The following is a 15,234-nucleotide window of genomic DNA, read 5'->3' on the forward strand; positions in this document are numbered from 1 at the left end:
CTCTTGGGAAGCAAAGCGAGGCCTTGCTGTGGGGTCAGGTGGGCTTTGCCACCAGGGGAATGAGGGGCAGAAGGAACATGCTGTTCCCTCAATGCCCTCACACCATCCTTCTCTGGCCAGTTCTGGTCTCTCTCCCAGGAGCACAATCTACTGCTCTGCCCTGGAGTCCTGGCTGGCTCCCCAGTGCCTCCAGGACAAGACCCGGCAGCATGGGCTGCAGGGGTCTGGGAGCCTGCTGACCAGGGAAACTGCAGCCTGTGTGGATGTCGAGCTTCTTTGAGCTGAGCTACTGTTTACACTGGGCAGGGCAGGTGGCTCAACAAGAGTCAAGGAAAGGTCAGCCAGTGTGGGCACCCTCAGCCCAGTACACCTGTGACACTCCCACCCATGCCCACAGTCTGTGCAGCCTGTGTTGCTCCTATTCCACTGGAGTTCAGGAAATTTCTAGAATCATGGCTGCCAAGGACAGTGTCTGGGCTTTAAGAAAAACAGAAAGCAACAAGGAAGATAAAGAGTATCTGCTGAGAAGTAGCTCTCAGCTCACCAGGGGCAGATTATGGAGAGGGACACCAGTGCCCCAGGGCCCAGGCTCATGTGGGCTGGCCGCCTCCCTGATCCTGGTGCCTACCCACACTGCCCACCCACAGGAAGAGGCCCATCTCATCCTGCTCACCAGGCTGCACTTTTACTTCAGACAGAGCCGACAGGCATGCCTTCTTTCTCTCGTCGCCTTTAGGGTAGGGCCTGAGAAACAGGACAGAAATGCTTTGCTTTGTCTCTGCAGGAACTGGCCTCTGGGGCTTCTGGGGGACAGCCCAGAGCCCCTCCTGTCTGATTCTCCTTTCCTCTCCTCCTAGTTTTAGCTACTACTGAAGGCTCTGCTAGACCAGTTCTTCCCAGACCAGGGTGGAGTTTTCTGGCTGTCACTGCCCCTTGCCTGTGTGGGGTGTGTGCATGTTGCTGTCAGAGGCACACAGGGGACACAGTTGGCTTTGGGGTCTATGCTCAAGTGCTGGCTCTGTTGTTTACTTGCAGCATGACCTTGGGCAGGCCCCTTTGTCTTTCTGCATCCCTAGGATGAGGATGACAGGGTAAAGTGGAATCAGGTGCCTGACATGATGCCCAGGAAACACCACCTCCCACTCCTTTATTTTTGCGGGCTAGAAGCTGCTGCATCACCGCTCTACTTAGTACCGGGCCCAGAAAAGGGCCTCAGGGCACACAGCCTAGGTCACTTGGTGACCAAGGGGCCAGGGAACAGCTCACGGAATGAGACACTTGAGAAAACAGGAAGCCAGTGCTCCCCCTGCCAGGGCCTCTCCCAGGCACTTGGCCAGTTGACTCCAGGGCCCCGTCCCACATAAACTGGCAGTGCCACAGATGTCCCAGGATGGCGTCAGCCCTCACAAATGGATGGCCCAGGAGGTAAATCAATAAAACAACATTGGGAGTTACAAATAAGTCTGGTTTTCCTAACACTCTTCAAAACTTGGAGAGAGCAGAGTGGCTTCAAGTTAGGGGACAGTATCTAGAATGAAAGATATGTTTTCTGAAATTTGCATGGCTGTGCATTTTGCTATACTTTCAAGAGACTTGAATTGCCAGGGCAGTGATTCCCAACCCTGGCTGTTCATTAGAACCAGTGCGGGCCCTCCATGCAATTCCCACAGGCCAGGACTGATGCCACTTACTTGATGATAGCAGACACGTTGGTGATCTTGTTAAAGAAATCAAATTCCCGCTGGTAGAAGTCCTTGGCTGGGCCTGACAAGGAGCCTGTGATCTCCTCCACTAACTGCTCCAGGAGGTCGCCGATGTCAGCTGGCAGAGAAACCAAGAGGGTGAGCCTGCAGCCGTGCCACAGAAGGCCCTCAAGGAAATCCCACACATCTGCCAGATGTACAGTCCAGATGTCCAGGTGTCCCCCAGCAGCGAGGTCAGACATCCTGAGTGTGGTCTGCAGATGCCTGGAGGGTCCCTGGGACCCTTCAGCAGGCTCCCACCAGTCAAAACCACATTGACAGGCTGTTTGCCCTCCTTGCGTAGACACCTGCGAGGCTGTGCACAAGCCATTGGCCAAGGTGCTGGTGGTCACTGGATCCTTATGGCTCTGCTCCCACAGTATAAACAAAAGCCAGTGTCACTAAGAATATCCCTGGTGAGGTGATGAGCATTGACTAATCTGACTGAACTCTACCCTGAGTGTATCTTTGTAACATTCTGTGTGTGATGAACTGGACAGTGTCCGGAGCCCCCTGCTGTATGTGAAGCACGCGGATGCTGTGGTCTCAAGGAACAGCATCTTGTGTTGGTGTGACTTTCGGGCTGAACTAATCTCTTTTTTCAGGGAACATCATTTTTTACTTGAAAGAGTGACTGACAGACAAAAATAGAGATTTGGACTTAGGTACATGGGAGATATTTTCTTAAAAATCAACAAGTCGAATCTGCCATTTAAGGAAAACTACAAAGTTTTGGAAAACTTGCATCTGTGCCGGTGAGCTTGACAGCTCCCCACCACTTGACAATGTTTCTGTTTGGTAAGGCCAGTGGGGCACAGGCAAATGTGAGTTTGAATGCTGTGAAATCCTGTGGGGGGTGTAGTGAGTGCTGGGTAGACCAATGGGCTTCAAAGAAAGAGCACGAGAAACTCGCTGCCATGATTTCAAATCCACATCACAATTCACCTTTAAGAAAACTATCACTTGTTGTGTTTGGTGCAGTATCAGCAGAGACTACGAGACCACCTATAGTGACCAGAAAGACCACTAAAATGGTCCTCCTTTTTCTAGCCACGTGTCTGTACCAGGCTGAATTCCCCTCATTTACTTCAACCAAACAACAGGGTAAATGCAGAAGCAGAATGAGAGTCCTGTTGTCTTTTACTAAAGATGCTGTGGCATTATTACAGACATTAAAGAGATCTGTAAATCTGTAAAGCAACACCACTCTTCTTATTTTTGAGTTTGAGAGTCGTTTTTCATAAAAATGTTATTTACGTTAATATGTGATGGGCTTGTATTATTTTTTAAATGTCTTGGTTCTCATGTCTAACATTGGTTAACACTGAGAACCAAAGCCCACATAAACCAAAGGTCTCCGGGGGCCTCACTAGTTTTTAAGGGTGTGATGATGTGAAGATGTGGGCAACCTCTGAGGACTGCCTTGGGTGGTTGCCTCGCCCCCATATGGAGTCACTAGGTCAAGCGCAGGGTGAGGAGAGGCTCGGCCTGAGCAGGAGGCTCTCACATGTGCTTGGGGAGCTGCAGGATGGTGCCAGGGTGGGCAGGACGTCTGGAGGGGAGCAAAGCCTTCACGAAGGAGGAGGATCCTGCTCCCGCTGGGTGTTCAAAGGTGAGAATTCCCACCAAAGGATGGGAAGCAGAGGGAACCATGGGCTGGGACAGCACGGGCCTAGGAGGGTTAAAGTTGGGGGGTGAGGCCTGAGCGAAGATGACAAATACTCACGGTCCTTCTGGTGCCCTTCTTCATCCAGATAGATGTTAGTTTTCATGTTCCAGATAAACTGGTGTGCCAGAAGCTGGGATTTGGACGCTGCCCACAGAATATACTCCCGTACGTAGCCCATCTATAGGAGAACAAGGTCACCATCAGCTCAGGCCTGGGCGCCTCTCCACCACAAGACACTCTTACCCAGTGTAGGAGTAGACTCCTAGCACTTGCAGACCCAGCAAGAAGGCCCAGTGGTTTCCGGCTGTGTGAGCAAGCTTGTCTGGTTATGTGTGAGCCCAGCCTACACAGGCCAAGTTCCAGCTGGCTAGCTGGCCGGTGGGGCAGATGGAGCCCCACGTGATGGTGTCTTCAATATAGGAAGGAGCCGGCTTTTGTTTCCCCTGTGACTTCCCCTAGATTCTAAGAACCATGACTGGGGCGCCTGGGTGGCGCAGTCGGTTAAGCGTCCGACTTCAGCCAGGTCACGATCTCGCGGTCTGTGAGTTCGAGCCCCGCGTCAGGCTCTGGGCTGATGGCTCGGAGCCTGGAGCCTGTTTCCGATTCTGTGTCTCCCTCTCTCTCTGCCCCTCCCCGTTCATGCTCTGTCTCTCTCTGTCCCAAAAATAAATAAAAAACGTTGAAAAAAAAATTTTAAAAAAAGAACCATGACTCTCCAACTAATTTCTGCTGTTGTCAAGTATGAGGAATGAGTAGGTTGGGGACTAAAACTCAGTTATAAGCTGGTTGTTTGGAACAATGTTCCACAGTGATGGGCAGGTTCCAAAAAAATTCTAATACACAGATACTTCATGAGTTGACACACGATGGCCACTATCCTAAGGACCTTTCCTCTTTCTTCTTCTTAGTCGTATTCTACTACTCATAACTCCAAGTTTTAATTGCCCTTTTTTTAAAATTAAAAAATTTGCTTGTTTACTTATTTTTGAGAGAGACAGACCACAAGTAAGGGAGGGGCAGAGAGAGGGAGACACATAATCCAAAGTGGTCTCCAGGCTCTGAGTTGTCAGCACAGAGCCCATTGCGGGGCTCAGACTCACAAACCATGAGATCGTGACCTAAGCTGAAGTCAAACACTTAACCGACTGAGCCACCTAGGCATTCCTTAATTACCCTGTCTTAAGGTTTAAAAAGGTGCTGGCCTTTCTGGAAGACTCCTGGAGGAGTGGCTTCTCTCCTCCCACCACAGTAGTCTGTGGCCTCCCATCTGGTAAAGTATTTTGGGGACAGATGTCCTCAACTTGGCTGGGTGGGCTTACCTAGTAGGTTAAACTTCAAATAACTCCTCGCTATGGGTTTCCCACTGCTAACCCAGTAAAAGGATCTAAAGATAAACTATGAATATTCAACTTGTAGTCTGCTTAAAAGTTTGTGGAGTTTCCGAATTGGTGGAGAGGCTGGGAGAGCCAGGCGCCTGAAGAGCGTGGAAACTCCACAGCCTTCCCACATCCCTTGCCCTATACTGCCCTCGCACCTGGCTGTTCGTTGATTATGTCCTTTTATGATGCACCGGTAATCCAGTCAGTTTTGCTGAGACCACAGAAGGGGACTCAGTGCAGTAACGAACAGACTACAACAGGGAAGTGGAAACCGGCAGCCGTCTGAACAAGGAGGAAGTGTCATCAGTCACTGAGGCCCACCAAGGCTTCTAGCTTTGGGAAAGGTTTTAGCATTTTATTCTTGTGTATCCTTTCTTTTTTTCATTTTAAAAAATGTTTATTTATTTTGAGACAGAAAGAGAGTGTGAGTGGGGGAAAAGTGCAGAGAGAGAGGAGAAAGAGAAAATCCCAAGCAGGCTCTGCACTGTCAGCACAATATCAAAACCACCTGCTCAGAATTGGAGGGCTTTTGGCAGCTACCTAGCTAAAACAGGACTCAGTGTTTCAAGAGAAGTTGGCTGCAGTTCTAGAAGCACTTTGGTCTATGGACCAAGACAGAGCATGCTGCCAATCTGGGAGGAAGAAGCTAGCCCTGGGATACCCAGCCACAGTGCTCATAGCCACCACAGTGAGACACAGCACTTGCTGCTACTGCAAGGACTCAGCCAGGACACAGGGGAGTCTGGTGTCTTATGCAGTGGGGAACAGAATCAGCAGGAACAGGAAAGGGGCAGATGTTGCTGCTACACTTAGACTCAAGCACAGGTCAGGGGGCCAGTGCTGGGATGAAGCACGGGCAGTGTGGGTTCTGGGTTGTGGTCACCTCCAGAGGGGTTTCTGTGCCAGGCCCTGTGGTTAGGTATCTTATGTACAAGTGCTATATGTGATGGGTTGAACTGTGCCCCCCAATTCATGTGCTGAATTTGTATGCCTTAGTGCCTCAAAATATGATGGTGTCTGGAGATGGGCCTTTAAAGAGGTGATTAAGTTAAAATGAAATCATTAGGGTGACACTTAGTCCAGTGTGGTGTCCTTATAAGAGGAGATTAGGACACATACACACAGAGAGAAGACCATGTGAGGACAGAGGGACAAGGCAGCCATCTGCAAACCAACCCTCAGGAGAAACCAACCCTACAGGCACCTTGATCTCCAACTCTGAGCCTCCAGAACAATGAGAAGTACATTTCCATTGTTTTAACCCCCCACTCTGTGGTTCTCTGCTATAGCAGCCCAAGCACACTAATACCTCCATCATTTTGTTTGAGCCTCCCTGCTTCTGACTGAAGAAACGAGGGAGCTAGATTCAGGGACTGAGGAAGTGGCTAGCAATACTTCTAGGGCCCACCCACCCTGCACAGCAGATGGGGCCTCAGGGTGAGACAGGGTGAGTGGGGCCTCCTGGCCATGAGCACCGGCCACAATCATGGTGGGGGTGTGTGTGAGAGGAGCTCAGAGACCAGGTCACAGCTTGGCAGCCCTGCTTCCAAAGCCCCATCCCTGTTGCTGAGGACCCCCTCCGGACTGCCCAGCACGGCTCTCAGAGGGAAGGACAGCACATGTTGGCACAGCCTTACCTTGTCATACCTGAGGGCCTGCACAATCTGGGGGATGTAGAATAGGATAGCATCCTGCAAAGGAGGAGGACAAGTGATAATGACTTCCAGGAAGGGAAGACAATTCCTTACCTCCAGGAAGGTGATAACAAACTCAACACAGATGGCTGTCCCAGGGCCCCACTCCAACCTGGAACAGCCCTGATGTCACTGAGCCCATGGGATACCATCTCACTGGAGATCACAGAGGACTGAGAACTGCGGAAAGTCCAGAGGGTGGCAAAGAAAATGGCCAACGACTTGAAACACATGATGGGTGAGAAAAGGCAAAAGGAACAAGGCTCCTGTGCCTGCGATGACAGGTGAAGTGCCAGCTCATGTATGTTCCCTGCTGGGGGCCTGCTTGGGGACAAGGGCTGAGGTTCTAGTAGACCCCTGTGTTGGGGCCTCCACGAGTCAGCTACCAAATCTGTCACTGTGGCTGTCTCATGGGATCCCCCGACCTCCCAAAAGCCCACTGCTGGAACCAAACTCAAATTCAACTTCCTTCTGTAGCTCAAACACCAAATTAAAATTAAAAAACAAGTAATACCAATAAACATATCTGAGTCAGAACTAAATCTGTCTTCTATGACTGCCTGGACAGAAACAGGGTGAAGACATGCTCTAAGATGGACCGATGTTTCATCAGGCCTACATCAAGTGGAGATAAAGCCTGTCCTTACTGTCTCCACCTAAACACTGCCAGATAGTCCCACCGAGGCTGATTCAGGCAGGATGTGGGCTCACCGGAGGGAAGGACCGCAGGACTTTCACCCCGTACTGGGCCGTGAGAGGGTGCGGTGGGTACATGCTGGAGAAGTAGGAGAGGCCTGTGGGAGGGTCTGCGGGTGCCCAGCACAGCACATGGCTGAGCTCAGGGGCGTCGGCATCGATGGTGTGCCAGGTGACCAGAAACTAGGAAGGAAGCAGGGAAATGGTCGGGCACAGGGAGTTCCTGAGGGCCCTCTGGAAATACCCGGCCCCACCCCATATCTCAGGGATGGCCCCAGATGATAATAATAAAGCACTTATAATAATGTGGGGAAATACTTCTCATATATTATGTAAAGTAGCATAATTTCAACTAGGGTAAAGTATGTTCGATATTTTTCTGCTGTAAGCATAATAAATGTCTCATTTGAGAAGTGGAAAACACAGGAAATTAGAAACATCATTCTACCACTGAGGCTGCTAGGTTTTCCTAACACTTCTAGGTTCCAGGTGTTTCTGGAGGCAGTTCTGTTTTTGTGCAGTTTGAGCCTAGGCCCCAGCACGTGCTATACTACCTTGATAGCTTCGGGAATGTCACTAACGGCTCCTGGGTCCAACCGAACGAGACGGGTCACTTCGTTGCCGATGGCTTCTGTGTTCTTAAACCTAGGGCACAAAAAGGGTGTGAAGGAGATGGCCTTTCCTGCCTCCATGTAACGGGGTGGAAGAACCCTGAACTGGAGGGATGCAGATTAATGCCAAGTGACCCCTAAACACTCTACACTACTGACCTATTGGTAACTCTGAACATGAATGTTTGTAATAAAGAGCACTATGATTGGCTATGACAAAATGCCAGAACTATCTAAAACAGGAATTATCCTATATTCCTCATTCAAAAGACATCCCCTTCTATAGTCCTTGCTTTCAGAACGCCCCCTTGCCCTGGCCCCCAAAGCAGCCTGTCCATGGCATGGCGAGGCCACAGGCCAGAAGGTACATCCATAGATGGGAGGGTGGATGCAAGTTTTTAGGGGTCATGACCCCAGGCTAACACAAGGTAGACTTTCCATGAACACTGTCAAGCTGTGGTCCTAATCCAGAGGACTGCATTAGAACCAGAAGAAGGAAGCAGTGAGTAGGCAAGTGTGTGCTCAAGGGAAAGAAATGTCCACTCCTGGACGTGGGGTGGATGCACTCCCCCTGGTGGGATTTAACACAGGGGCCTGGGAGGACCCTCTCAGCTACTGGTTTTGTCCTTGGCAGAGCTACCAGGGAGAGTTCACAGGACACTCGGTTGCAGGCCACCTCCTGTGAGTAGCCTGCTGAAGACCTCTGGGAACAAAGCCCAAAGGATCCCCAGGCCTGCTTCCCTGTAGTGACAGCCTCCATGTGCTTCCTTTCTTCCTTGAATAGGACTGCAGCCCTGAATGTGCTCTGATGTTTCCTGCTTGGGCTCTGGGATATTAGGACATCCCAGGCAGGAATCCATGCTGTGTAACCAACCACTGCATAGAGAGACTGGGTCAACATCCAGGGCAGAGGACCAGACCACTACGATTGCTTCCCCAACCATCCTTGGCAGTGACCACGTCATGTTCCTTCCCACTCAGGTACCCTTGGACTGGACTCTGGCAAGGCCCTCATCAGGCAGGTAGGACTAGGGCCCACCTGGCTGGCAGCTGCACGGCCAGGTAAGGAGAGATGCTCCAGGCAAGGTTAACATTGTCTTTCCACTGCTTCTCGCTCAGGCTGATATATTTGGACCTCCAGTTGGCCACGCTGTTCTCTCCAGCCTGGTCCAGCTCCAACTCCGGGGCCGACAATGGGTTGTACCATGTGATGAGACGCTCAATCTCAGTGGCCTGGTGAGATGAGACATCGATATGCCATCTGCGTGCACCCATGTGCCATGCTGCTCCTGTCCTCAGTGCTGTGGGCATATGGCAGGTGTCACCTTACCAGCAGGGACAGCAGCAGCGTCCTGCGCTTCATGTAGTACTTGTGCAGCTGGGAGCCCCGGTTAGTCTTCTTGGACATGCCTGTGGAGAAAGAGAAGGCACAAGTGTGTTCTTCAGAGTTCACTGACCTACCCTTCATTTCTAGAACCTAGAAGAAGCTGTCTTTCAGCATTCTGCCCACTGTCTGAGCTGCCAGGATATGACTCAGACCCAAGGGACCTATCAGCAAACCTTTAACCGACCTGACTTCTTTGAGATGGTGGACATGCCACTGGACAGGGGGTAGGTGTTGATCCAGCCTTGAGTGGCCTGTTGCCGAGAGCCAACCGCTATGTCCAGATTGCTCCGGGTGTCTTGGTTATCTGTAGGCAAACACATTACTGCTTCCAGAATGAGGTGTCTAGACTTTCACCAAGGGCAGGAAGGGAGAGACACGGTGTTGAAGAAATGATTTGCAGAAAAAAAACAACAGCCAAGATTTTTGTTTTTTTTAATATAAGCTCTACACCCAATGTGGGGCTTGAAGTCATGACCCCAAGATCAAAAGTTGCATGCTCTACTGACCGAGTTAGCCAGGTACTCCTAGGAAGTTTTTAACCATTCAACATGTAAAGCCTACTAAAATGTATTACATTCCTCCTAGGATTCAAAATGGAATAAAACAAATGTGAGTGGTGATACTGATAAATTACAAACAGCTCTCTCATCTCTAGCATCATGTTGCTTTTTAATACGGTGGCAACTTGGGACCCTTGCAGGCAGGCAAGAAGAGATGCTGGCCCTGCTCTATGTGGAGCCAGGAAGTTGACTCCGGAAATCACTGCTTGCTTTTCCCTTTCCTTTTTTCTTTCCCTTTCCCATTTATTGATAGAGAGCGAGCAAGTTGGGGAGAGGGGCAGAGGAAGAGAGAGAATCTTAGGCAAGCTCCATGCTCAGTGTGGAGACTGATGTAGGGCTTAATCCCATGACCTTGGGATCATGACCTGAGCCAAAATCAAGTCAGACGCTCAACTGACTGAGCCCCCCAAGTGCCCCATCCCTTCCTTTTCCTATAGTCAGGTTGTCAGCTGTGGGTCTGTCTGCAGAAACTGTACTCCTCACCCCTAATTTGTGCTGTGTAATCAGCTATGTGCTCAGAGAAACAAGAACATGTTTCTTTGTGGAGGTTTGTGGCTTGCTTACACCTTACCTTTTCTTTAACCTTATCCACCCTAGCTTGCTCCTATTCATCTTTGAAGCTCAGCTGTCACCTCTTCCAAAAAACTGTCCCTATCTCCCCAACTCTGGTGGGCCAAGTGCCTGTCCTTGAGGGGTACTCCCATGATCCCCTCATGCTGACATCACCTGTAGATTTGATTATCTTCTACCAGATGAGAGCAGATGGTGCCTTATTCATCTTGGCATATGGGACTTATCCAAGTATGGGTCTGTCAGATATGCAGGGGGGGGGCTGGTGAACTGGGCTGGTGCTGGGAGAAGTTACATGGAATGGCCTCTGCTCAGGGCCTTCTACACTCATTCATGCTTGTCAGCTAGGGCTGGAGGACAAGTGGTGGCCAGGCAGGCTTTGGGCCTCTGGTGACCATGCAGCATGGCTAAGGCCTGGGCTCAGTGAGACTCTCACTATTCTAACCAGACTCCTTCAGGGCTTCCCACTGCACCCCACTGTCCCGCCTGCACCTATGTGTCCCCACCACCCACGAGCAGCTGTGCTGAGAACAATGCTCACCTGGGGGAACAAGCTGGCTGGCAGTCAGGTACTTCTTATCAGAGAACATGGCTGTCCAAAATTTAATCATAATGCTTATGTCTTCACGTAGCCTCTTTTCTCCTTGAGTGGGGAACTTTGGGGGGCAACTTCAAACAACCACAAGAGGACAAGAGTTGAGTGCCTGGAGTCTGGGACTAGAAGCCACATGTATTATAAAGCGTGTGAGAGGTGACACAAGTGGTCTCTTAATGACCAAAGGTGAGCCCAGAGCTGGTCATCAGCAACAATTATCTCATTAATTCGCAAGGAAAAGCGTGATGATTTTCTGAGCTTTCATAGTTGCCTCCACCACTATCCCCAGCACCGTCGACAGCCCTTGGCTGCATGGTGTGCTTGTGGTGGGTCCTGCAACTGCAGCTGTCTCCATACAACACAACCTACACACTCGCAGAGCCCCGGGCAGCGGGTGATTGCAATTCTTTGAGCAATAACCACTCCTAGGAACTGGAAAGTTAAATGAATGCACAGTTGAGCTGGGGGAAAACATGTGTGCATCTCGTAGAGAGGCTAGCTCTAACTAAGTGCACACATGGAAACATGGCACAGGGCTGAAGATGTTCAAATCCTGGACCACCAGAGCCACAGAACAAGGAGGGCAGTGCATAAATCAGGCAAAACCATTTCTGCCGTGACTTCCTGGGATCTGGGACAACTGGGGGCACTGGGTACAGTGGGCTGTCACTGCACATGGTGTACAGCACAGCTGGGGGAAGTACCTGAAGTAGTCAAAGGCGGTTGAGTAGATCTTCTCGCGAAGCACGTTGCGAATGGTCGCGTTTGGGACCACATCGGCATGCAGAAGGGCCAGCCCCAGAGTCAGCAGTCTACAAGAGAACACTGGGGGCTGAGTCAGAGTGTGGAGGGCCCAGGAACGTCCCAGGGTCCCTAGCTCCTGTGCAAACCACTTGGCCCTTGGGCATATCTCTGGATGACAGAGCTCTCAGGTGCCAGGACTGTGGCACCAGCCAAGTTACTGCCATTCAGGTTTATTGTACCAGAAATGTCTCAGGAAAGGTTTTTTAAAACCATCACTTTAATTGGGGGCAAATGAACAAGTTGTGTGTTCATCTACCTTGGCCAGAAGCTCGTCTATCTCCAAACTATATGCAAACTACTTCCTGAGTGCAGTCACCAATAAGTGCTACAAAGGTTAGAACATTTAATTCAAGCTAAAAGAAAAATATATTTACCAAGCACCTGGTTTCTGCCAGGTCAGGGCTACTCAATGGGCATCTACAGATGGTGTTGGTCTGTGATGAGTTAGTACAGAAACTGAGGGGATTACCCGCTCATTTCTATAGCAATTTCACATTGTTATGACAGTCCAGTGTGAATCCTTTCCTAGTAATTCATTCTCATGCATTTTATAAAGGTACAGGTCTATGATGGGCAGGAAATGAAGGGAACAGAGTACTAGCCCTTCCCTGCAGTAGTCTGAGAAGCATGGTCCCAGAGGGCTGCAGGAACATGGGTCTGGAGCTCAGGGGAGGGGTGGAAAGAACTGGTGTTGGCAGTGGGCAGCAGGAAGGGGTACAGGCAGGAAGAGTGGCATACTTTGAAAGGGGGCCCCTCACCCTTCCTCCAACTGACCACCCAGGCACCTGAAGGCTGTCCCCACACCAGACTGACCCTGCCTGCTGTGTCCATAGCACCTGGCCTGAGCCTGCCCACTAGGCCACGTACCCCATAAAGGGGGTATCCCCTGGTGGGGTTGATATTTTGCATGTCTTGGCAAAAATCGACTTGCTGTAGTCAGCATGATCAGAAGTTTTCCATGAACATTTCAGAGGAGTAAAGTGACTGCCCTAAGTCACTGCCCGCCTCCCAGTCTGAGCTTGTCATACCTGGGTTCTGCTACATCACCTGTTTTTTAATCACCACTATGTTACCAAAATCCTTTTGCTGCTATCCACCCCCAAACAATTTAGAAAGGCTGCCCAACATTTGGTTGCCCAAGGTCCATGAGTGAACCACCTTCTTGAACACTCCCCTGCTGAGGACAGCATGCTGGCTGACTTCCTCAGCCCTGGAAGGGCATGGAAGGCAAAGTCATTCCATTCAGGTCCCCTTCCCAGGAGCCCTGCATGTACTAGGGGCTTGGTCAGTTTCTGGCAAAAAAAAAAAAAAAAAAAAGACCAAGCATGGGAACCTCCTGTGGACTACAGCACCAACAACTCTGGTAGAAAATTTCACCCACACCGTCCCTGCCACCATCATAGGAGGAGGAGAGGCTCTCACTTGAAGCGAGGCCCGATGGCTGCCACGTGACGGTTCATGCTCCCCTTGGCCCCACCGATGTTCAGGGACATGGAGCGCTGCAGCAGGCTGGAGAAGATCTCCACTTGGTCGGAGCTGCAGTACTTGGCGATCTCGAACCGCTGCACCAGGAACTGAGTGGGAAAGAGAACATGTCGCTGCTGGGGCCTGGCCTGCCCACCTACAGAGCCAGCATAGCCAACTGATGTGGGGCTCTGGGCCAACAGAATGGTGGGTATGGGTCTTCGGGCAAGTGCAATGAGTCCAGCAGAGGCCTGGGCAGAAGGCAGGAACAGCCATCCCTCCTCCCCAGGTAAGGCGTCTTAAACCTGGAGTCCCATGCTTACTGGGCCACTGGCCCCAAGGGGAGCCCCTGACCTCCTGCTAGGGTGGGCGGAGCCTGAGGAAGCACTTACGTCAATCCAGATGTAGTGGGGGGTCACTTCGGGGGCACACGGTTTGGGTTGACTGGCTTCCGATGCTGCCAGGGGGTCTGCTTCCTTTATCTCCGCGGAAAACAGGCCGAACTTCTGCTCCACTGTCATCTGCCAGGCTCCTGCCATCTCCCGCATAAACTGCAAGCATACAATGACCATTAGTGCCTCTGCGAAGCATAGAAAAGTACTTACTGTTGTTTAATTTTAAAAGGACTATGTGCTTAATGAACAAAATAGAAAACCAAAGAAAGTATGAAATAAAAAATAAAGATCACCTATGATCCAACTTCCCAGCCGTTTTCTACTAAAAAGCCCATTCTCGAAATATCAGTAGGCCAGGTGCTATAGTCCTGCTTTGTGGTGTCAGCACACCTGGGATGTGCCTAATGCCACGTGGACTCTCAACAGGCTCCGCCTGGCTGAATCTTCCTAATAATCCTGAAACCATCTATGGTTCCAGAGGTGAGCAGGGCCTCCAAACTAGCAAAGGCAGGACTGGATTTTGCTTCTGGAGCCCAGTTCCTTTTCTTCATCCCACGTAAACCCTGCACATCAGCTTCATGCCACTAATCAGGCCCAGGGAATAACTGCGGGAGCCAAACTGAGTCTGCAACTGCCACCGGGTGGTTCTACAGGGGAGCAGCCTCCCCTTTTGGCCTGACAACACCAGGCAGCAACATGGAGGGCATCCAGACCCGTTGCAGAGAGGCGGCAACTGAGGCTTGGTGCCCAGGGTAAACGCCCTGGCTCCTGCCCAGTATCCATCCCTGCCTTTATTATGGTTTTATTTAGGGAGGCCAAGTAGCTGGTCACCAGTACCCCCATCCAGGCTTCTGCTGGTTAGGGTGGTCAATGGTTCTCATTAGCAATAATCTAGTGCTAGCTGACATCAACAGACATCGACTGAGTCAAGGTCAGGGCAGCTAGCATCCTCTACCCTCCTTCTTGCTTAGAGGCATAGAAGCCATCTGGAGGTCCTGAAGGTGAGGACAGTCCATATGCTAAGGGTGGCAGAGTTGCAAATGTGAGCCAAGCTATCAACGAGCTGCACGTGACACCAGGAGCATAGCCCCTGGTGGTCAAGGCATTGTGTCCAGTTTCTGTTTCCTGCAGCCAAATGTAAGTCTTATGTTAGAGGAAGAAACCGCAGGGCTAACAGGCCTGATGAGCCACAGTCAAGGCTGCACGCCCACTCATTTGTTGAACATGCACATCCTGGTTGCTGCCTCTGGGCCTGGTTGCTTCCCCTCCAGGCTCTGGGAATGGAGCAGTGAATAAGACAAACATCCACCCAGTTTACAGCAGGCTACAGACAGCAAGAGAAGATACAGATATTAGACACTGATCAAAGCTAAGGGGGAAAACAGAGCCATGAAAGGGCTTGGAAGAATGAATGAATCGATGGTTGTGTGTTCTAGAACAGGGTAGGCAGGGGACAGCTAAGACAAACCCTGAAGGAGATGCAGGAGTGAGGAATGCAGCTGCCTGAAAAGAACACTGAAGGAGAGGGAAGAGCTCTCCCAACCTAAAGCAGGAGCACACCTGGAGGGCAGGGGCAGTAGGGACCCCAGTGTGCCTATAGCAGGTCAAGCAAGGGGAGCAGAGGGGCCTTGCAGATTACAGAAACAAGTGTGCCTTCTACTCTGAGTG

General features: G+C 50.8%; 1 protein-coding gene across 1 annotated transcript in view; it reads right to left on the reverse strand.

The window, feature by feature from the left end:
• Positions 1 to 15,234, reverse strand: part of PI4KA (phosphatidylinositol 4-kinase alpha) — a 113,497-nt gene that overhangs the window by 6,843 nt on the left and 91,420 nt on the right. Inside the window, exons 33-45 of the mRNA XM_049619722.1 lie at positions 13,564 to 13,722; positions 13,130 to 13,281; positions 11,608 to 11,715; positions 10,850 to 10,977; positions 9,363 to 9,482; positions 9,122 to 9,201; positions 8,831 to 9,024; positions 7,735 to 7,825; positions 7,196 to 7,363; positions 6,428 to 6,481; positions 3,469 to 3,589; positions 1,692 to 1,821; positions 674 to 744 (exon numbers count right to left, since the gene is read on the reverse strand). Coding sequence (XP_049475679.1) covers positions 674 to 744; positions 1,692 to 1,821; positions 3,469 to 3,589; positions 6,428 to 6,481; positions 7,196 to 7,363; positions 7,735 to 7,825; positions 8,831 to 9,024; positions 9,122 to 9,201; positions 9,363 to 9,482; positions 10,850 to 10,977; positions 11,608 to 11,715; positions 13,130 to 13,281; positions 13,564 to 13,722 — 1,576 coding nt within the window. The remainder of the gene's footprint in view (positions 1 to 673; positions 745 to 1,691; positions 1,822 to 3,468; positions 3,590 to 6,427; positions 6,482 to 7,195; positions 7,364 to 7,734; positions 7,826 to 8,830; positions 9,025 to 9,121; positions 9,202 to 9,362; positions 9,483 to 10,849; positions 10,978 to 11,607; positions 11,716 to 13,129; positions 13,282 to 13,563; positions 13,723 to 15,234) is intronic.

The sequence above is a fragment of the Panthera uncia genome (genome assembly GCF_023721935.1).
Source record: "Panthera uncia isolate 11264 chromosome D3 unlocalized genomic scaffold, Puncia_PCG_1.0 HiC_scaffold_8, whole genome shotgun sequence".
Lineage (NCBI taxonomy): Eukaryota > Metazoa > Chordata > Mammalia > Carnivora > Felidae > Panthera > Panthera uncia.